The following is a 22469-nucleotide window of genomic DNA, read 5'->3' as shown; positions in this document are numbered from 1 at the left end:
CCACTAGTCAATAATAATAGAATCTTTTCCGGAACTGGAATATCATCATTTAATTTGATAAATGCCGGCCTAATAAGTTTCCACTCAAAGTGTATTTAACCCATCCGGTTTCGTCACTTATTGAGTCAACCTTAAGGGTACAACTCCCAAAATAGGGTATAATTAGGGCACAAGGGAGTTAGCTGTACCCTTGAAGATTACTCAATAGGATTCGACACCGGATGGGTTAAATAAAGGTGGTGAAAAAAATTACGAGACCGATATTTTACCCATTAACCCTCAACTTGTGGTACTTTATTTAAACGGGTACAACTTTATTGCCGGCCTCGGTGGCGGCGTGGTAGAGTCCTCGCCTACCAAACCGAAGGTCGCGGGTTCGAGTCCCGTCTGGGTAAGTTACCCTTTCCCAGGGCATGGATGTTTGTGATTATTTAATGTTATCAACCCCGATGTAAAGGCCGAACACTGCTGTTTTCGGTGGTGTGTCAAATAAATAAAATAAGCTTCCTACCTTTAAAAGGTATTTGTAAACAATACCAGACTAAATTTTCCAGTAAAAACTAGTGAATATCATAGGCGTAGTTGTTTTTCCGAAAAAATGGCATAGTATTTAGAGGAAATGCAAAAGGGATGGTTGAAGACCCAATACCGAGAGTTCTCAAAAGAATTTGGCAGACAAAAGGATGCGTGGAAAGAAATGTTTCACATTCAGCGAATCTTTCGGTTATGTAAAATAAGAAAACGTGAAATGAACCATGCAATTTTTATGAGTAAATGATTAGAGTTCTCTTCCGTTAACGCGCTCCTGAAGAATCTTTAATTAAGGACATTAATGGCTCTCATAAATAACTGCAAACTACGCGAGATCAATGGACAGGGGATTGCAAAGAAGCAGAAACCCCTTTAGCAACCTGTGAACGGGATGTCTATTGCCATGTAAACTCACCCTTATCTAGCTACAGACATGCAAACATATCAAACCTTTTTTAAATACGGCTTTTTTCAGTTTCCTTCAAATAATTTTCAGATTTTTGAGACCTTTTGAGGGTACCGGATAATATAGTATTTTAGTGGGATAGCATTACAATACAAAAGTAATTTCTATAAAACAACCTTTTTTTTCGCAACAATTGTTCCATGATATTTCCAAATACATTTATTGTTTTTTTTTTTAATCATTCCCTTTCCTTTTACTGATTGCAGCGCCGTCATCGGATTTTGGTGGCCTATTAAAACAAAATGATCCCCATATTTACTTTTACAGTCTGAATAAAAATCAAGGTACAGTTCCAGATGCAATTAATGTGCTGAAATACTGCACTGTCATGTGGTTATGGGTTATCCTAAAAAATACAGCTTGATAGGTTATCGGAAAGTGGTTTAAAAATGAGCTGCAACATTTTGGATAAGACGGAAGACCACAAAGTGAGTTTATCAAAGGTTTATGAGAATACTATCTTATATTTATATGCAATTTTTTCAATCGCTTTTTCAGAGATTTTTATCTGATTTTGGTTACTCCTACATTACAAAACGGCGGAAGCTAACTATGCGCAGCAGAAACCCTGTTTCACCTGTGGAGGAGAGTATTAGAAGGATAATTCCCTGGATTGATTACGCATCGTGGTCGCGCTGATTCGGGAACGTTACTTATAAGAAAAGGAGCGATTTACAAAGTCGTTATTACTCCTATTAGGCATCTACCTACCTATGTGTTGCTTTTATTTATGCCAACTAGTTTCATTAGGTCGTTTATTAAGCCGAATTATTCAGGGGAAACTAGCATTTTGTATCAAAGTTGGAGCTCGTGGTATTCCCAGGTGGCAGAAATTTTGAGTAAAACCAAGCGGATCAGGGACATTAAGTTCTAGTTTGGAAAAACTTCAGAGGCGCAGTCAGTACGTAAAAAAGCTGTGGAAAATTTCAGCGTTGGGTGTACATTTTGTTTTTTTTCGTCCAGATAAAGAAAATCGTAGTTAATTGGTGCGAAAAGTAATTCGATTCTATTTTCAAAGGATCGTTTCAAACAGTTCCGTACTAAATTTTTTGGTGGAAACTATCACACATATATCAAAGGTAGAGTTAGTGGTATTTTCTTTTTTTTTTTCTAGTATTTGGGCGAACACAAAGTTTGACCACTGGAGAAGTGTCGTAAAGGGATTTTTTTTCCCGGGTGGGTAACGCAGCGCGGACGGTGGGAAGCGGGGGTGTTAGGATTGGGGGTGTGATACCCCTTTGCGCCGATTCGGGGGCATTACCCCATGGCGAGAGGGGGTGGCTTGGGGAAGGAGAGGATGTTACAAACTTTGGGCCGGATGAAGTCTTTCGCAGATAACGGGGAAGACTGCTCTGCACCACTTACGCATACATATGTACATGAGCACTCTCTCGGCTTTCGGGATGCGGGCAGATTGGTCGGAGAAACGGGGAGGGAAAGAAAATGAAGTGAAATCTACTTAGTTCGCCGTTTTTTTTATACATTCCCTCTCTTACTCTCTTCTTCCCCTTGCCTGCTGCGTGTTCCTGCGGGAAAATTGGATGGGCGTGCATTTTTTATTTGCCTTCATCCGTTATTCCTCGGATCCGCGATTACGGACTTATACGTCGCGGCTCGAAAAATTGGTGGCGGGGGAAAGGTCGTTGCAAACGCAGTTTAAGCCAGCCGGCGTTTTTATCACTTTCACAGTCACGCATTCTAGAGAAAAATATCCATCTCTGGAATTATTGAAATATTTCCAACAAAGGCAGGGACACAGAAATGACATTTCTTGGCATTGCAATAGCTGTAGGATTTACTTGGAAACCAAGAATGGTTTCTAATTGAAGACCGGAGTACAGGAAGCAGATGATGACTTTTTTTTGCAAATATATAGATTTCCCCAAATGAATCACTAACTGCAGAAAGGCATCATGTATAAGTTGGACGATGTTTCTTTTTCTTTCTTTCATAATAATAATAATAATATGTTTACTCCTACATTTTGATTGCACGGCTGAATGACAAAGAGAAGGAGCTTTAGGTGGTCTCCAATGTCATAGAAACATAATTGAGTCTCCATAAAATAACAAAAATATATGCCAATAAAATAAAATAGCAATGCAGTAAATAAAACATGAGTGTTTTAAAGAAATAACATCAAAGCAAATGTTCAATTATTTCTTGTGAGAAAAGCCAGTCTTTGGCAAGTCTTAAAATTTTATTTGGTGATTTATTTTTTAAATTTTAGCGGGCAGTAAATGAAATAACTTTGGCCCCATGTAAAGATAACATCGTTTATATGATGTTAAACTTGGTCTGTTTGCTACCACACGTCTGATTGTTTAAGTTGTTGCTAGTTGCAAGACTAAACTTGTCATGCTAATAACACCGAGCGGACATGTCTCCTTTTAGTAGGAAACGTTCATTCTTGCAGCAAGCAACAACTTAAAGAAGAAAAAAGAAAATCCTCCAACTTGGATTTCTGCAGTCAGTGATTCTAATAAATGAAAACCCTCCTCCTTTACACCGGCAGATAATGTGATTTTCAAAATCAAGCACCGAGTAAGTGCAGCAGACATTGTTATAGTCTTACGCTCTTCTCTTTGAGTACGAAAACCATTATTTTTAGTTCTCTGTGGTTACTATCTGGTTCTTGCATTCTTGTCTTCAATTGCAGTTCGTTGGGGCCCCAGTATAAATAAATTTCCCGAATTTTATCTGATTAAAGACCGATTTTTTTAGCATGCATTAGCAATAAATTGAAACTAGCACTTAACTCAAACAAAGTTTTCACAGTATGGGGACGATCGTAGAAAAGTTTATCTTGCACATATGCAATCTTTTATTCTCCATCTGAAATATAACAGCAAACTTCCACACCTATTGTTTTTAAATTGAGTTGTCTTTTAGCCTCATATTTAAGTTGTTGCTATTTGCAAGACTAAACTTGTCATGCTAATAACACCGAGCGGACATGTCTCCTTTTAGTAGGAAACGTTCATTCTTGCAGCAAGCAACAACTTAAAGAAGAAAAAAGAAAATCCTCCAACTTGGATTTCTGCAGTCAGTGATTCTAATAAATGAAAACCCTCCTCCTTTACACCGGCAGATAATGTGATTTTCAATTTCATGTTAATTTACGGAGTTTAAGTTTATTTATTAATTTCACTCCAAGAACTATTCTTTATTTTCTAAAAGTCTTTAAAATTGATTCGTGAGATTTTTTTGGTGTCAGACCTCCGGTGTCCTGTAAACAAATCAGTAATCATTTTAAATTTAAACATTAATATAATGAATAAAAATGGCATCCTTGTAAACAGTGCTTAATTAAACATAAAATATTTAAAAGAACTTCTTTAAATTAATTATTTGTTGTTTATTTGGAAAATTAATAATGTTTTGAACATGTTTCCCTAATAAATTTGACTGCCTTTTATGTACTCAAAAACTATTTTAGCTCAATTGATCTCCATCCGGTAGCTAATAGCATTAGTATTTTGAATTTACCTCTGTTAAAAACCCCATTATTTTTTGATTGATAATTAAAACCCCGTTCAAAATTTTCACAGAGGAAAAACAATTTCCTGGCAATGACCAGGGAATATAAAAAAAAATTGAAAGAAATTAATGTTGACTATTCATTGGCATAAGTTAAAATTCTACATGATGTTAAGGTTTTCAGAGGAAAAACTGACTGCGGATAATTATTTTCCGTGTATGAAAATTGTGGACACTGTATGAGGCTTACGGCTACACATTTTGGAGCCACGATACTGTGAAATACTTTTTTAACTAAGTTCATTTCACCCTGAATAATTTTGCACACCGTCCTTGTTTTCCATACTATAGTGTCCCTATTTACAATTTAATGAACGATACAATCTTGATGATGACACACAAAACCTAGAGAATAATACAACGACATCGAAACATGAGAAGACTACTTTTGCAAAAAGAACATTTTTAATGCATTCGTAAAATGTCATTGAAAAATACTGAAGTTGCTTTTGTAAAGTAAATTTTTTTGGATAAATATTTTCAAGAAATTCTCTTTGTTTTTCAAGTAGTCATTACATTTAATCAGTAATATAGTTTTGGCATTCTATCTTCGGTAACCTATTATCAAATCTATAATAATTTTATATTTACAAATTAATGGCATCTAAACGGTGTTCCTGAATATTCAGAGCTGAACGCACTAAGTGAATTTAGGTGTGTACTAAGTAGGGAGTGAGTTCTGCAAAGTACGTCGCTGGCTGTTCATTCAGTGCTGATGATGTCTTTGTCGATGTCTTATTCTCCAATGTACAGCTTGGTATGAAGAGAAAAGAGAAACATATATTCACAAATTTTAGATATGTTCAACTTTAAATTTGTAGCCATGAGCCTACCTCTCGACCTCTCGTGCCTATATGTTTCAGGGAAAATATTTGGTAAGTGTAAAATCGTTTATCTCGAAAATATTTCAGCTAATACTTAGAGTGAATTTCAGCCGTGCATAAAATTAGATTCAAGTTAGGCGTCATACATGACGCTTAGTTCTATGATTTTGTCACCCAGAGATATAGTTTGGTGCCGGTAGAGAAATGAAAAAATAAACAATTTGTTGAACTGATTTGATGATTCGTGTAACCCCAAGTGCTGGTGTGACATGCTATCTCAGGCCCAATAACTATCATTCAAATATGTTCGTATTTTTAGGGTAATGTAGGAGTTTCTTACAGTTTCAGCGTCTCACCGTGAAAAATTCATTAAAATACTCTCTAAGTTTCAGTGATTTTATTTTTTCTCCATTTTCTTGATGAATTAGAGTTTTGGGAGTGAAAGTGCGGTAAAGGCTTGGTTTCACGATGCGTTAAACCGTACGAGTTAATGTCTTAACATGAAAACGGATGAATGAACGAAAAAATGTATCGCGTGACCTTGTACGAATGCATGAACGAAAAGTAGATCCTGTTACAATTTGGGTCATGCATTCGTACAAGTTCCGTTCTGGTTCACGAAAATCGTTCATGCATTCACGCATTGACTCGTACTTGTTAATGAACCATGAGATCAGGCTTTAAGAAACATATCAACATCGATTCAATAAGGTATTATCCGTTTAATGATAGTACATTTCAATACGGAATCCGAGGAAATAAAACGAGCTAAGAAACATGTGGACCGTACAATTCTGATGTTGCACACATTATGGAGAACTTTTGCATGTTAGTGAATCTTTTTTTTTGTTTGCATGGACCGCCTGTTCACATTTTAAAAATTATACGTCCTTACACGGGATGTCTATTTACAGATGACAATAAAAGTAATGTCGTTCGATATTAGCACCACTTATTCCGAGTTGCTACATCCAATAGTTTTTGTCTCTTTATTTTTGTAATGAATAAAAAAACTCACATTACCACTTTTCGGACCAATGCTGTCTTCAAATTCAGTCTCTCCGAAGAGCACTTCCTAATGCACATTTTTGGGGCACTAAAACACGATATACATATTCAGCAGGAAACATACTTGGTAAAGATGATTTATTCACATCGCAGAAAGACCGTTGGAGTGAGTTGGGTCGTACTTGCAAGTACTCCGGGGATATCATTGATATTTCAAAATTTCAAGAGATATCGACGTGTTGCTACCGTTTTAGTATTTCTTAAATTACTTTGATGAATGAAGACGTGGCCACCTTTGATTGCCGAACCACTTCCTTACCATAAAAAAACAAACTTAATTTGCGTGAAATTTTCACACCTTGTGTTTGGAGACACTGGACTAAAAATATTAATTCACATCTTGTCGTTGAATAACCAATTTTTCGGCCACATCAACTATGCTTTTGTTCAGATTTCAAAGTACTGTCACGGGAATCCACTCGAGGGCAGTCATATGCAGTTCCAAGAATTCTATTGAAATGTAGTTGAGTTTTTACTCCTATAGAAACGTAGTCTTCTCGGGATAATGAAACTCCTCTTCTATCTTCCTGGTGAGTCTGAAATGCAGACAAATAAATCTTTAAATGACTACTGGTTAGTAGCTAAATTGTGTAATATATTTAAAAGTACCCTTCAATACTCAGTAGTTCGTGATAATTAGTGATCAATGGTGCAAATAGGCTAGTGCAAATGGTGCATCATTTTTGTTATTCTACATGAATGAAGTTGTCACTTCATTATTTTACAGATGAAAGTCACTTTAACTTTGTCTAAATATGTTGCGTCAAAAACGCAGAGATTAAACAATTGCTGATTTTCTTTCAAAATCTTTTGATGTAATACATCGAAATAAATGTTTGGCCAGCGTGCGTGTTATTTTTGCCAGTGTTCAGGACTGCTTTGTGAATCTAGCTTGCTTATAGCATCTCACAGAAATGCTTAATGTCAAACATGAAAATACGGATACCCACTGGCTAATAAGCCTAAAAATCTATCTCATCAATTCTCAATTGTTATATTTGTAGCAGTTTATTGATTGGGAATCAAAGCAGCCACATGATATCATTTGGGTTTCAATTTAGCTACGTGGATTTTGGAGCACGTTGCTGCAAAGGAATCGAGCTGTAAACCGTTCTATTCACGACTTACTCCTTTCATAATTCGCCCCACCGTGAACACTTACTTTATTGGTTGATGCTGATCAAACTCCACGTGATCAGTTTCTGGTGTCACCGAGTAATCACGCTGAGTGATAGGGCGAGGCAGCATAGCTGCAACCACATGCTGACCACTCCAAAAGGCACAGTTGAGTTCCCGTGTTGTACAGCCGCTGGGAGCTCCCCTGTTGATGAATCTGGAATAGAAGGACGCCCGGAATGAATACCAGTGGTCATGCGAGAGATTGACTGCAATTTAAACATAAAAGATATTGGATTGATCCACTCAAATTTACGATGAATCTGTAGATCCACAATCTTGAATGTATTTATTAAAAAAAATGTGATTGGTAGACCCATATGACTGGTTTAAAAGTTGGACACTTTTACATTTCTGGGTTAATTTTTCATGAAGTTGGTGCCAGTATAACGAAGCACCAAAAGTGGCCAATCTGGCGAGCTGAAGAGTAGATATACTAAATTGTAAAATGTTCATAATTTGGAAAATTATGAGGCTAAAATATTGAAAATTTCTTTATTAGAGAGTGATTTTCCCCCAATTGAGACGGAAAAACATTGAAGTTGAATGAAAAGTGCTATATAAATTTTACATTAGTTTACAATAACAAAATTGTGTAAATTTTTCAATCGATTTAAACGAGGGAAAGGATCAATTTTCAAATTTCAATAATTTGAACAATAATTAGACTCGTATGTTGAAAGTATCTTTATTTATTTTTGGGTTATTTTTACCTAAGTTTTATCTTGAAGGATTAATCTATTCTACCGGTGCTTGTGTGTGATGAGGTCGTCGCTGGGTGACGGGTTGTTGTTTATATTTATTCGTTGCATTGCAGTTAATGAGTTCTTACAGGATATCGTTCTTTTAAGGTTTTTAAATTAAATTGCTGCTAAAATTATGAAGTGTTGAAAGCTTATTACAGTGTGAACCCGTTACAATATGTTATAGGCAGATGTGATTCTATCTACAATGTTCGCGGTGATCAAGATCAATATCAAGTATCGTGTAAATTTTGGATGAAACTATATGGTAGTAATATTTCCAATGGAGCTCTACTTTCTCCTACTCTGTAGGAAAATACATGCAAGTTTTCTTATTGTACCGGAAATATCATTATTACTTTTATTATATTCTAACTATATCTGTATTGGCTGTGTTAACTATACATACAGGTTAATCCTTTCGATCATGTGGAAAAAAATATTCAGATATGCTTTTATAAGGTCTGTAATTGAGTCATTTTTTCTTCTCTTACAAAATGAGGTACAGGATTTCTAACAGCTAACAGAATGTGTTAGCAGCTGCAATTCCTTCCCTTATTCTAAATTCCACCTACGATATTTTTGAAATTATACCTAATGGGAATTGTAGTGGTTAAAAGAATGATCTGCAAGCAGTTCTATCTGAATCTTCTACTCCGAATCTACTTTTATGGTGAAATTATGCAACAAGTTTCATCGGGTATACCCTAAGCTCATGTCTTTTTATTGATTTGAGAAAGTTACCAAAAGGATTTCATACGATTTATTGAAGAATTTAACATATATTTATAACCTAATGCTCGTCCTTTATTTTTATAATTTTTACTTTACATTAAGTTACATTACATTACTTTACACTACTAATTAAGAAAAATGGTTAAGTCTCTTTCAAAATTAAATAATTATTTAGCATATTTCTCGAGGGATTGGTCTATAAATTAAATAATCAAACTCGCAAACTAAGAAAATGTTCTTTTTCAGAGCTTAGATGCTTTGTTATGAAAGGCAAGGAGATGCGGACTGTTAGTAAAGGTGATATTGTAGAAATAGAATTACATATATTCATATATGTAATTCTATTTCTACATTATAATATATTATTATAATGTAGAAATATATAACATATTAATATATTACATTATATGTAATATATAACATATTAATATATTATTATTCTATTTCTATATTATAATATACGGTAATAAAAACTTTTGAGCAGTGCAAAAATGCACGTGCCTAAAGTGATTTATCTCTGAGTTATGTTTTGTAGCTATTTTACATTGTCAATATTAAATTCGGTTAATCATAGTGTAATAATATTTCCTTAATTAATAATACAAATTTTTATTGCACGTGACTATGTCTCTTGAATTATAAACAATTTGCTTAAATAACCTTATAGTTCAATTATTTTCTGTCTCTAGAATTTTATTGCTTACAAAATCGAAAGTATGTTTGTTGTAAATAGCTTGATTTGTAAATCCACCAACGTTGGCCTCATTTTTAACAGATTTTAAAAATTGTGAAATTCTATTTTTTTAATATTCGAACGTCTGTCCTGTACAACTGTTATCACAGTCGTGGTATATTATTAGATACAAAAATTTGCTATTTGGAATTTTAGGGGTTTTACAATAAAATTCTGAATTTAGAAGTTAATGTTGAGTATCACTGTTTTTATTAATTTTTTGTAACCTACTTTTTGAAGAACTTAATAATTTCGTCGGATAACCATATTATATGGTTCATTACCTGATATTAGGTTGCTGCTGTATAAGTTAAATATATTTCATTTGAGGACTCAATACATGAGAAGAATAGTATTTATTAGAGGGCAATGTCTGGAATTAATGAGAAAAAAAGGCGTAGAAAAACACCATTTCCCAAAATATCAAATTCATGAAGTAACGAAGAGAATGACTCTTTTCTTCCCGCCAACCGCCGGATAATGAAATGGTAAAAGGCAGAGCACCCTAGAACAAATCCTTTATAAACTGAATTACGGTCGGAGAAATAAATATCGCGTGGATCCAAAGCGGAGGGAGAGATTAAAACAAAAAATATATGGTGAGCGGCTATTTTTATCATCTGCCGTTCTATCTCTCTCCGTGGTCATTTTCCGATGCGTCGCCCCTGGCAGCAGCGGGAGCACTTCAACCCCCTCTCCCCTTAAACCCCCGCGCTGCCTCCGGTGTCCATTCGTCGTCCTGGCGGCCTATCGAACACGCCCAAATTAATGGCTCCCTGATTCTGTTCCCCTCTTCCCCGGTCTAAAAAAATAAAACCTCTCTCCCTCAGATGTAGGAGAGAAGAAGGCCAAAAAAATCTTCAATACATATATGCGAATAAAATATTTCATTAAAAAACAAAAGCTAAAAGAGACTCACACAAACTTAAATTTTCGGTGGCGCCACCTCCAATCTCGGAGTTAGGAACAATTTTTTTTATTATTTATTTTTAATTATTAATCAATTAATTAACAAATAAAAACTTTAAATTCGTGAGAGTCGCTTTTTTATTGTGCCTTACCCAACCTGGATTACATTTGTGGTGTAAACCTCATCGAAGAATATCAAGAAGCATGCATAAATAAAATTATAAAGCTACTTTAACGCTATTCACGGCTAATGATCTCCTTTCACAGAGTTATGGACAAGTTTTTTTTATTTTATTTCGATTAAATTATTAGTTGATAAAGTAACAAGAAAAAATTAAATTCCTGTGAGTCTCATTTATATTACATATTTTTTCTGTGTCTTATCCAGCCTTGGTAATATTCGCGGTAAAAGCCTTGTAGAGTGTATCAATAAGTACTTATGTATAATTATAATTATTTTGCTATTTTTAGCGTCACGCAAAGCCATTAGGCGGTAAACTCAGGTATCTATAATTCATATTAAGCAACCCGCAATTGATGTCGAGAATTATGCATCCGATTGTAAGGTGAATCCTCTTTTACTAAGAAGCTGAGAGGAACATGGACCTCATTTCCTTGTTAGGAGGAAAATAGACCCTAGTATGGTGCAAAAATGGTATAAAGTAGCAATCAGTAGATCGCTTGACATTCATCGGGTAGTGCTTTTCATTCACCGAATAAGTGTTATTCTGTATATATTTGGACGAAACTAAGACGAACTCGATTCCAGACCCCTTTTTGTAAATAAAAAATAAATATTTTGAAAGTTAATTCCCGTATATTTCCAAATATAGTCTCACTTTTACACCCAAAATCTCCGGAAGATATATAATAGGGGTGCCTTTATAGCAGTTTCATTTGTTACTAACTATTCCATAATTTGGTGAAGCTAACTATAACGTCGCTTATCGTTGCAAATCCAATACGAGGAAAAATATGGTATCCGTAAATTATATCGCGTGGAAGTCGAGAATTTTTCCTTCAATTGCAAGACCGATGCCTTTTTCCCATTTCTTTTGTCTCACTTTTGTGCAAATACGGTTTATAATTTTGTAACTCCTTCTTTTTTAAAATTTTTTTCCACCTTCCCACACAGGTTATCCTTATTCAAAAATAAATAAAACACCCATGCGGCCTGGTTGGAAAAAATGATAAGTGAGGGGACGTAAAATTTTGGCGACAGGAGCGGCGGAAATTTTGAGTGTACATTTAAAATGCAATATTCTGTGTCTTGTTCCCAGTCGTGGTCGCGGTCGGCGGGAATAGCTTTCCAATGAAGTCCCATTGAAGTGGGCGGATATAACGGACTACTGCCTTCTTTTTTTATTTTTTTTAGGAGCGTTGGGAATTGTAATTCGCCCGGCGCCTAAAGACCTTTTCTGGGATTGTCTCCACCGGTTATTTTTATTTTTTGCATTTTTGCTAGCACCCAAAAATCGTCGTTCAGTGAACCGTTGAGTTCGGTCAAAGATGGAACGGAGAACAAAGGGTATCCCAGCCATACTGCGTAGTTGCTAAAGTGCTTAAACATTATCAGCTCGGAATTCCATATTTCGCGAAAGTTGAAAGGTGAAAGTTGAGATCATGGGGGAATATTTTTTTCCTCAATTTAATGGTAAAATTTTGGACTCCTAAAACGTGCTTTAAATAAGTTTTGTTTCTAGGCACGCCGGTCGGTGCCAAAGTTTCCGCATTTTTTATCCTGACCGCGTATTCTAATCAATAATTATAAGCTCAGGATGTGAATAATCGGTATCTCAACCTTTTTGCGTACCGAAAGTGCTTCTGTATTTTTACCAGATGGGATTTTAATGTCTCGCGAGAGATGGTGAAAGTTAAAATTATTTTTCCGGATTAAATTATAACATTTTTAGACCCCTAAAATGTGCTTTATGAAAGTTTTGTTTTTAGCTACGCACGCCGGTGCCGAAGATTCCGCTGTTTAACCGAGTCAATATGCAACACTTAAGGATATGATGTATGTATACCGCAATCTTTTTGCTTGGCGAAAGTGCTTAACTTTATTGGCTCAGAATTTCACATTTCGCTGAAAACTGAGATTTAATCATGGCGGAATAATATTTCCCGATTCAACGATGCTACAAATGATGTGGACTCGTAAATTGTGCTTTCTACAGAGGTTTTTCTTTAACTTCGGTAGTCGTTGTTGAAAAGTCTTGATTTTTTTATCCTACCCGCAAATCTGAATCACCAAACACTTAATATCTTTATAGTAAATCTTACTAACTTTCCTTTTTCTAAGTAAAAAAACTAACCTTCCACTATGTAAACCTCCAAATAATGGGCAAATATCACTAGTTGACCATAGTTTAGGTCCTTACAGCGATAAATATAACTAACTCGTCTAATTAGCGGAAAATTGTAGTAATGTATGCGGACAGCATTAATCTAGCATTTGTACCCTATAAACTCCAAAAAAGAGTAGAGAAGGCTATTGTTTTAAGCTTTGAGAAAAGTAAGAAATCGATGAAGGTGGAGAACTCTCATGTTTTTAATTAACGGTGTAGTTACTGCATATAAAATCTGTTCAGTAATTTTTGGATTGTAGCTCCAGTTGTGTTTATTAAGTATATCTGCTTTAGTTTGAGAGTTTGTGTAATTTATTTGCAGTGTTTATTGAGGAATGAGGGTACTTTGAGGGAGTTAGAAGTTAACTTTTTTGCTGTGTTAGCTGTGTTTTACTATTGAAATTTAAAGAAAGTGGCAATTAAAACTTTGATTGTCTCTTTTTTTATCGTCTTGTTCAAATAATTGATATATAATGAAGTTTGATTCCCCAATGGATAAAAATAATTCTGCATTATGGCGTACGCCTCAAGATAGCGGGAAATTACTCCGACCTCACTCATTTGTACATCGTGAAGGTTTTACTGGTGCATCTTAGGATATGATCACTGTTAAAAGATTTTCTATATTTAGATTAATCCGCATAACTCAAGCAAAATATGCCAATTTTTTCTTGTTTTAATGCCGAAATTATGAAAGCTGAACGAGGTTAGCCGCTCCAAATCGTCGAATCTTCTCTCAGATTTTTTTTTCCTGCCAGAATGTGGACCACATAACATCAGCTCTTTTACATCTCATTTTTCATTACCGTTATCTTGAACGCTTATGGTTAATAACCGGTGGCTATAAGACAGTTTTAATGAATTGTATAAAGTGGGAGGCAATAAGTTGAGATTTAATAAATCGTTTCTTGAATGTATGACAAACTTCATGAACGAGTTTCTGGAAAGAGTTTCTGAAAAGATAGTACGATATTCCCATCCAATAATGGATTAATGAATAAGTTGATGCTTTCATCATCTCTATGCTCTAATCAACAAAACTTATGCTATATCTCTGGTAATATCGCCGCCTTTGATATCCTTGTTGTTTTTATATTTCGCAGTTTCTAGTAACGGCAAAGCCGTTAATTTAACCGGGTGATTTTGTTCTTCACTTTTTTGGCCCTCGTCTGCCTTATATCTGGTGACCTAAAATCTCCGCTTGGATTTTCATGACGTTAATGAATGTAGCATCGCGTCTACTTTTCGGTTCATGGAGCCGCCGCGCTTTTAAAGAAAACTCTATGCATAAGAAATGTGGAGACGTTATTAAGTATACGGTTCCATGGGCGAGTTAGACACGGCTCTTCGGATAATTCATAAAAAAGGACTTAGCACACCAAGAAAAGTTGATGAAACGATTATTTTACAGGAGATAAAATATTTAGATTGTGATTAAAATTCTTACTTTCGAACTATAAGGCTCACTAGTGTGCTCACGAACTGTTTTTGTTGCAAGGTTTTTATAAGGGTCTAGATAGTATGGATATACTGCGAGGCCCAAAAAGGAATTATCTTTTTTTTTGGTCCGTCAATAATCTCGAAAACTTGTCTAGGCAGCTAAAGGCAAACTTGAAAAAAATATGCATTCTCCTTCTTTATTTATTATTTTTTCTTTTTGAGTTTTTAATTTAATTTTTTCTTGGTAGAAATATACAGAGGGATTAACCCATTTCCACTCACCGTTGTCATACGGCAACATCCTAGCATTCTTAGCACATTAGGCTAGACAGAAGAATACTTCACTTCCTTTTGCTGTCGAATTGCATCAAATATGTGGTTGTTGCTTGAAATAAATTAATCCACTTATTAGTTTATTTTTGAAGCCGGTCTAAATAAGCTCACTACCGCATACTATTTGAATATCCCATTTGTCCGGCACTTATTTTTTCAAAATGACCCGGTTTAAAAATCCATGTTCTCAAATTTGCGAAATGGTGATTAAAAAATAACGAAAAAGTTTCAGGCTCGTTAGACTTCAAATAGCCGCCTACGGGCCTAAAAGGGCCTTCAGGGCCTAAATTAAGTTATTTTGAATACTATGTTTTTCGACCCGGATAAAACGTTTTCTTAGGTAAACATGATATTTTAGAGTATTCCGGATTAAAAATTCGTGGTCAACAACCATGAATTTTTACATCAGATCATTTTGAAAAAATAAGCGCCGGCCTAATATCCAATTCATCGTCACACCTATCGTCAATATCTATCGTCGCATCTAGCGGACGAAATGTTGCACTTGAAGTGCCCTCCACACAACACTCAAGTAGGGATAGGTCAAGCTTTGATAAACCTATCCTATTCCAGGATTGTATCCTGGCCCGCTGGAAGTGAAACACGTTGTAGCCACTGCACCATCTCAAAACCCTACAACGTGGGTCTTTCACCCGTGGCCTCCGGGCCGCATGCGGCCTGCCGGCTTATTTCTTGCGGCCCCTAGAGGCAAAATAAAATATTGTATCGTGAACCAAATATCAACACACTCGTCAAAAGTAAAAGATGTCAAAAATCGCATTGATTGATTCAACCAGTGAAGATTATTGTGCTTTGAATTGATGTGTTTTTAAATTTATTTTATGGATATGATGGTAAAGTGACGTAGAGCATTGTGGCCCTCCGAACGTGTGAATTTGATTTTTGACCCCTGGTTTGAAAAAGTTTGAAGAGCCCTGCCCTACAAGATCTTAGAATTGTGTTCTTCGATTACCTGGAAAATTTTCCAATATTTCCAGTTATCTGTAAGTTTTGCGTACGAGTACGAGTAAATGGAAATACAGTTACCTGTAGACCCATTTACCCTGTCACCGCTGGGGCATATTTGTTTTTTCTGCAGTAGTGCATTCCTGCGTTTCTGTAGAAAATTGAAATTAATGGAAAGCTGTGGATTTCAGTTCTCCTCTTGACGCAGGAATTTATATCGCCCTCTGAAATGCGGCTTACCTTTTCATCTTCCAAATGCATCCCACACATGCATTTGATGTGGAACGAGCTCTCGCTAAATTAATCGTAGAAATCACAAACGTCGCATATTTTTTGTCATTTGTTTCTTCAAATAACTTCTCCTGCCTGCAGTGAGATTATGATCTACGCCAAATTCGCCTGCTTTGAAGCGGGCTTTCCTGTCCCGACCTACTTCATTTCCGCAGTTCATTGCCCTCTCCGTTCGTTCCATTCCTAGTCCCATATTAATCTACCAGTCGGTCGGTGCCTACTTGCTCATTTTGTCAGTGCAGATTTACCGAATTCATTGCTACGCAAAGTCTTGCCGGTTCCTGAACTTGCAGGTTGGTGCGAAATTGCTCTGCAGAACACGCGCTTGTATGATGCATTAATATATCACCATATTTGTCCGGTAAGGAGAAGGTATTTTTCCTGCATATATATTCCAGCATATTTTTCCTCTAAAAGCCTTGTTTGCAGAAACTTAACGCGGTATAATGAAGAAGTTGAAGGCTCAGAAAGAGTGAATATCGGTTGAAAACAGCTTACAATAGTAATTAGGTGATAAAAGCTCAATTTATACTGATATTAGTCAATGACAAGGAAGATGGATATGCATATTGAGAGACATAAAAACTATTGCAAGTCGTCTAAAATCGATTTCAAGTTTGAGATGCAATATAATATTATGTCAAGTTACGCCGAGTTGTTGTGAACGTGGCTTAAGGCGATCTCATTAATTCTGTTTGAGTAGATAGATTGATAAGTTATCAGCCATTATATCAAATATTACTGCTTATTATTCAGCCACGATTTCTAGGAAAATGATTACATTGACTTTTATGTTTAGTATTTTTAATCAAATGAATTTTACGGGCCGCACCACTGCCATTCCTTTGAATTATATTTAGGCTGAGAGGTTGATAAACTAAAAATCATTTAACATACAGTACACTTGCTGATTCTATTCTGAATTCTCGGAAAATGATGCGATTGCTTTGAAAACCTGTTTGAAATAATTTAGGCAATGAGCGTCTATCATAAATATTTCATCGGTTTTCATATCTGTTACCATATTTATCCACATAATCTGGTGTAAATACAGGAAATACCAATTCTTAAGTACAATAGGTTAGTTTGGGGATGGGAAGTGAATGAAGGCTATGAGATGGGAGGAGGAATTCTAAGTCCCCACTGCAATAGTGTATTTTTAACACCAGGCAGACGGCTGTCTCACACTACCTACCTAGAAGGGATCATTTTGACCCATTATGTTGCCTACCTTCATTTCCCTCGTCAAAATATCCAGTACTTGGCATCTTTTCATGATTCAGAGTGCATTAGGACATAAAAGAGAGAAAATAACTTTATATCAATTATATTTCAGTGCCAAATGCAAATGCATTGACTTGAGCATTAACACTTAGCATGCCGGACCAAAAACTACTGTTCATTTCCTGTATGTCGGCCGTTTTTTCTACTTTTTAAAATTCCATTGCAAAATAACCACTCAACTCATGATAAATGGAACTAGGTATACCAAAGAATGAACAGAGACGCATCGATTACGTCTAGTTTCGGAAAAACTCATTTAAATATAGTTGAAAACAGCATTTCGTCAATTTTTACTTGAAAAGCAGTTTTAGAGTTGTCTAACCATTCCGTCAATTGACGTGATTGGCACGCTAAGTGCTAAGAAATATAGCAATTATCGTGGTTTGAGAAATCCACGAACGAGAGAACCAAAAAATAGAAGAATAATTGTAATGGAATAAAAAATAATAAAGTACTGATCGAAATATATTCTGAATTGCTATTTAATACGCACACAAATTCCATTTGTGCGCAAGAGGAAGTGAATTTGATCTCAATGAAAGTTGTTAAAGAGAGAGGACCAGTTATGTGGAAAAATGACGCATGGCCGCAATTCTAGGTATAAGATCCATTTTAAAACTTCCTATGGGCAATTCTAAAAAATGTCTATATTATCTTATAAATTTCATATTTGAACAGATTGGGAAATGAGAGGCTAAACCTGATTTTGAACATGACACGAGAGTCATACAGGCCTATCAGGTTCTCCTAGTATGGTATGGTATTTGGAGGAGGCGATCGATAGCTGAGGTCATTTGCGCCATGAGGGAAGGGTAGGTAAGGAAGGGTGGAGAGAAACCCGGCGTCGGCATTAGCCTCCTCTTACCGAAAGGCGCCAAGGGGACCACGGCTTAACGTCCCATCCGTCGGACGGAGTGTTGCGCTTGAAATGTCCTCCACACAACACTCAAGCAGGGATCGGGAAGTCTCTGAAAATTCACTGCCGCAGCGGGGATTTGAACCCGAGTCCGCCGGGTGGGAAGCCAACACTCTAGCCGCCACACCAACCCGATCCCCTCAGGTTCTCCTAGTGTTAAACCAATAGTACTTGCTGAGAAAAGTTAAACTATATCCGATGGAAATGGAGGAATATTTCCTTTAAAGAATCCTGTATTTAGGATATGAGTTGCGATGCTGCAAGTCAATTTGATGGAATGTGACGAGAAACGAATTTCATTTGTCGGACGTAAGATTTCGTTCGATATCCATCCATTTTGATTTTTTTATCTGTTTTTCGAGAAAGTCATCTCGGGAAGTACGATCGTGTCCTTGGTCCCTTTTATAAAAGTTTACTCTCCACTTCGTTTAAAGTGATTTCTCCGACTCTTCCCCCGTGTTTCGCTTCGCTTTTGAGAGCTGCATCTCAAGGTCCTCTCTACCGCTGAATTCCGACGCGCGTGATTTTCGCACGCGTCGACCATCTCCACTAATCGGATCAAGGAATTATAAAGGCCGATTTATCGAAAAAAACTGTCTATAAATAAAATAAGGATTGACGGAAAAATTAGCTTCCCAACTTTGACATGCTTTGGGATGACAGCTGAAAAAAAATCTATCGCGTACTGGATGCCATCTATCGTTTTTATGCACAACAATAATAGCAAATTGCAAATAGCAATGATACGTACTGAACAAGGGAGGCCCAATTCTATCCCAAAGAAGGCTCCATATATTCACTTCGGTCGCATTTTAATCTGCCTACAAAAATGTCCACGGTGTGGTGATGAGTATAATGCGATCCACTTTTTTTCCAATATTTTGCATTATAATGTTTGTAATTGCGAGTAATATAATTGAAGAGTTATGAATTTGATAAGATAAATCATCATGAATGTAAGTTTAGTTTGACACACCTAATTATACCTTATTTTCCCGTGAAACTGGGATCAATTCGTCTGTCAGCGACTTGAGTGACTACTTCAGTAAACCCATTTAAATGCGCGGTGGTTGAAAACACATTTAAATGCCGACTTGAGGATCCTCTCTTGTAATATTGGTACTGACATTGAGTTGTGCCATTTATTAGCCGTATCTATTCATTTTCCAGACCTTAATTCTCAATTCCATTTAATATCCATGTAATTTTTCATCCAGAGGTGTATTTTACATACCTTCACGGTTAGAAGTAATTACACATTTTTCCATAGAAAAATTGAATTCGGCAATGCCGGTTCCAAATTTAAACGTTAATTTTTCCGTTAACTCAACATCGACAACACCTCACTGTAATTTTAACACGAATTACATCAGGTTTCGCCCTTATTTTTTCAATGAATGTCATCTTTGACGTGTACTGGAATCTAACGCTAAGTGCTAAGATGATTTATTTCTAATTTATAAGAAATCCGTCTTAAGATAACTGCGAACGTGCAGTCTCTTCCTCTTTCCGTACCGTTTCGCTTCGCTTTTGAACTAAGAAACTCATTGCAGAGGGAGCTGGGGGCTTATAAGGTTGTAATGGTAGAGATGTGTAGTCCGTGGGTGAATTGCCCATTTTAAACTGTATACATTTAAGAACACTATACATATGAAATAATCAGTATTTGCTTAAAATTTTAACGATTCGAATGGCTCGTGCGATTAATATTGATCATGGGGCTCGTTGATTTGATGCGGTTCAAGTCGATCAATCGGTTCATGTCAATCATGTGGCTTATGTCGATAATATGACTCATTTAGGTCTTGATATCACGTCTAACTCATGTTTAAAGTAGATCAAGTGATCTGTGATAATCATGTGACTCATATCTATCATATGGTATACGTCGATCTATCGAATAATTATTCAGCTCTCAGTGGGACGCATTGTAGTTAACAGGTGACGACCAAATTCATGCGAGAGCCTTACAGCTATTGCGGCGCGATAACTTATATCCATGGAAAACATGTAGCTTCATGAGTTAACATGAATGTAGTGATTTGCTACTGCCATTTGTTGCTGCGTTTCTACCTCCCGCCCGAACCGTGAATCAATTTGATTTTTGTGCCAAATAATTTAGCACACTTTCGGAGATGCTTTTAAATGGACAATTTAATGTAATAAGGTTTCAAAAATTTATCATTTCCTGTAAAAGAAATAAATTTTTTGCAGAGGTAACACCCCAATTAACTGAGAGTGATGATGAATGTGAGACAAATATGCGTTACCTGTAACTATGCGTTTTCAATGTTGATTCGAAAACGGTGCAATTTGAAAATCAGCTATAAAATATATTATGCAAATTTAATATTAAGAAATCGAAAATAGGATTAATAATGATATAATTTGCCGAATTGAGTCTTTAAGTCGTAACCGTCACCAAAGTAAATTTTGCAGTTGCTTATCGGTGGACCATTAACCTCAGGAATTAGAGATTACGACTCATCCTTCATCTGATAGCGATGGAGGATGAAATTACGATGCATATGAGAAGCAGCGTATGAATATGGTGCATGGCATCAGCTTAATCGGCTGTACAGATACTCCACCTTTCTCCTACTTATACTAAGTCGCTCTTTGGTGCCTCCGACACGATTACCTACTGCCACTTAATCCGGATTGGATTGCAGCGACAGCCTTTATTATCGTAAAATGGCAAGGTTAGGAACTACGAGTTACGCGGCTAAGGATTTACGTTCAGACTACGTTTTCGGAGATACACACGTACGGGCAACGCTACTATCAATTTTATGTCAACGGAATGCGATCAATTCCTGCTCCAAAAATTAGGATTTGATTCGAGGTATCTTTTCTGCCATGTCAGTCTCTTCTTCGTGCAAATTCCCCTTATTTGAGGTTCGTGGGTATCATATGGTTCATGTCGATGGAGTACTTCATGAAGAATCGTCTCATGAAGGTAAATGAAGTCACAGGGGGAAGAATGTAGACCATTGTGATATGCCATACGATAAGGTTTCATGGGTTTATCGCGGTGGTAATTAAAAATGTTAACGGATACATTTGGATAATTTCGAGAATTAAATGGCATAAAGATGAGTAAATAATAGTTTTTAAGGCAAATTGTGGTAGTATAAGTAATGGAGGTGAAACATAAAAATGTTAACTATAGCATTTGTAACTTTTTTTTTCTTTCGCAAATGCACTTTTGAAACGATATTTTGCCTAACGCATAGGTTTTGGAATTCGTTTTCTTCCCGAAAAATAAGAGAATTCAATAAATATCAGTTGGAAAGGGGATTTTTCCATCTTAACGATTAGTGTCCTAACAACGCACGCCTTTTGAGGTGGCTTCTCGTGGAAGTATGTAGATGTGAATGTTAACTCTTGTGTCTTTTCTACTCTGACTGTCTGAGATACTCAAACCCTCTTCTCTTCGTTGACTTCACCTAGCTTCCCTTAATTACCCGCTTTCCTCTCGCTGTTTCAAATGATCTCCTTTGCCATTCCCTTATCTCACAAATGAATCTGTCTTCTGAGACTCGGCATTAGCTTTCATGCGAGACTGTTTTCTTCCCAGGAGGCTTAAGGTCTTCTTGCTGCTTAGTTACCGATGCCGGAATGAGTGGTACACTGTGTGGGTGTTCTATTGGGTTTCCTCGTTAGATGTGACTCGTTTTCGTCTGCAGCATCATTCTTCGATGTTTCCATGGTTTTTGAGGATTTGAATTTTATATAAATTGAGATCAACATTTACTAAAATCGATTGGAAGATGTACTGACGTGCCCTACCAGTCTCATGAACTAGGTTAGAGTTGCAATCCGCCGGAAATTTAAAAAAAATCTTTAAATAAATAAGAAATTAAGAGTAAAAAAGATGGATAGTGGAGTTGAAGGTTTTGCCTGGATTAGTATTGTAGAAGCAATCTTGGTGTCTTTTTCATGATGAGATCGCTAATAAATTCTTCTTAAGTTAGGCATTATTGTTTCTACACATTTCTCTTTCAGTGTCGCAAAAATGTCTGTGAAAAAGTGCATGCAAATACAGAAAAGAGCTAATCGCTCCCAACGTAGCAATAATATGTGTGGATCGCTCAACGATGCTTTGTACTATAATCCGGTGTGCATAGGTTCAATAGAAGTTGGTATTTACAGGGTTCTGATTT

General features: G+C 36.2%; 1 protein-coding gene across 1 annotated transcript in view; it reads right to left on the bottom strand.

Annotated features, from left to right (window-relative positions):
- Positions 1–6063: 6063 nt before the first annotated feature.
- The window catches only part of LOC124165804, a 514500-nt gene continuing 498094 nt past the window's right edge, over positions 6064–22469 (bottom strand). Inside the window, exons 8-9 of the mRNA XM_046543329.1 lie at positions 7592–7762; positions 6064–6965 (exon numbers count right to left, since the gene is read on the bottom strand). Of these exons, the coding sequence (XP_046399285.1) occupies positions 7638–7762 (125 nt within the window). The 3' untranslated portion in view covers positions 6064–6965; positions 7592–7637. The remainder of the gene's footprint in view (positions 6966–7591; positions 7763–22469) is intronic.

Source organism: Ischnura elegans, chromosome 9, assembly GCF_921293095.1.
Source record: "Ischnura elegans chromosome 9, ioIscEleg1.1, whole genome shotgun sequence".
Lineage (NCBI taxonomy): Eukaryota > Metazoa > Arthropoda > Insecta > Odonata > Coenagrionidae > Ischnura > Ischnura elegans.
Note: the sequence above shows the minus strand (reverse complement) of the source record. Positions and strands in the feature narration are given on the sequence as shown.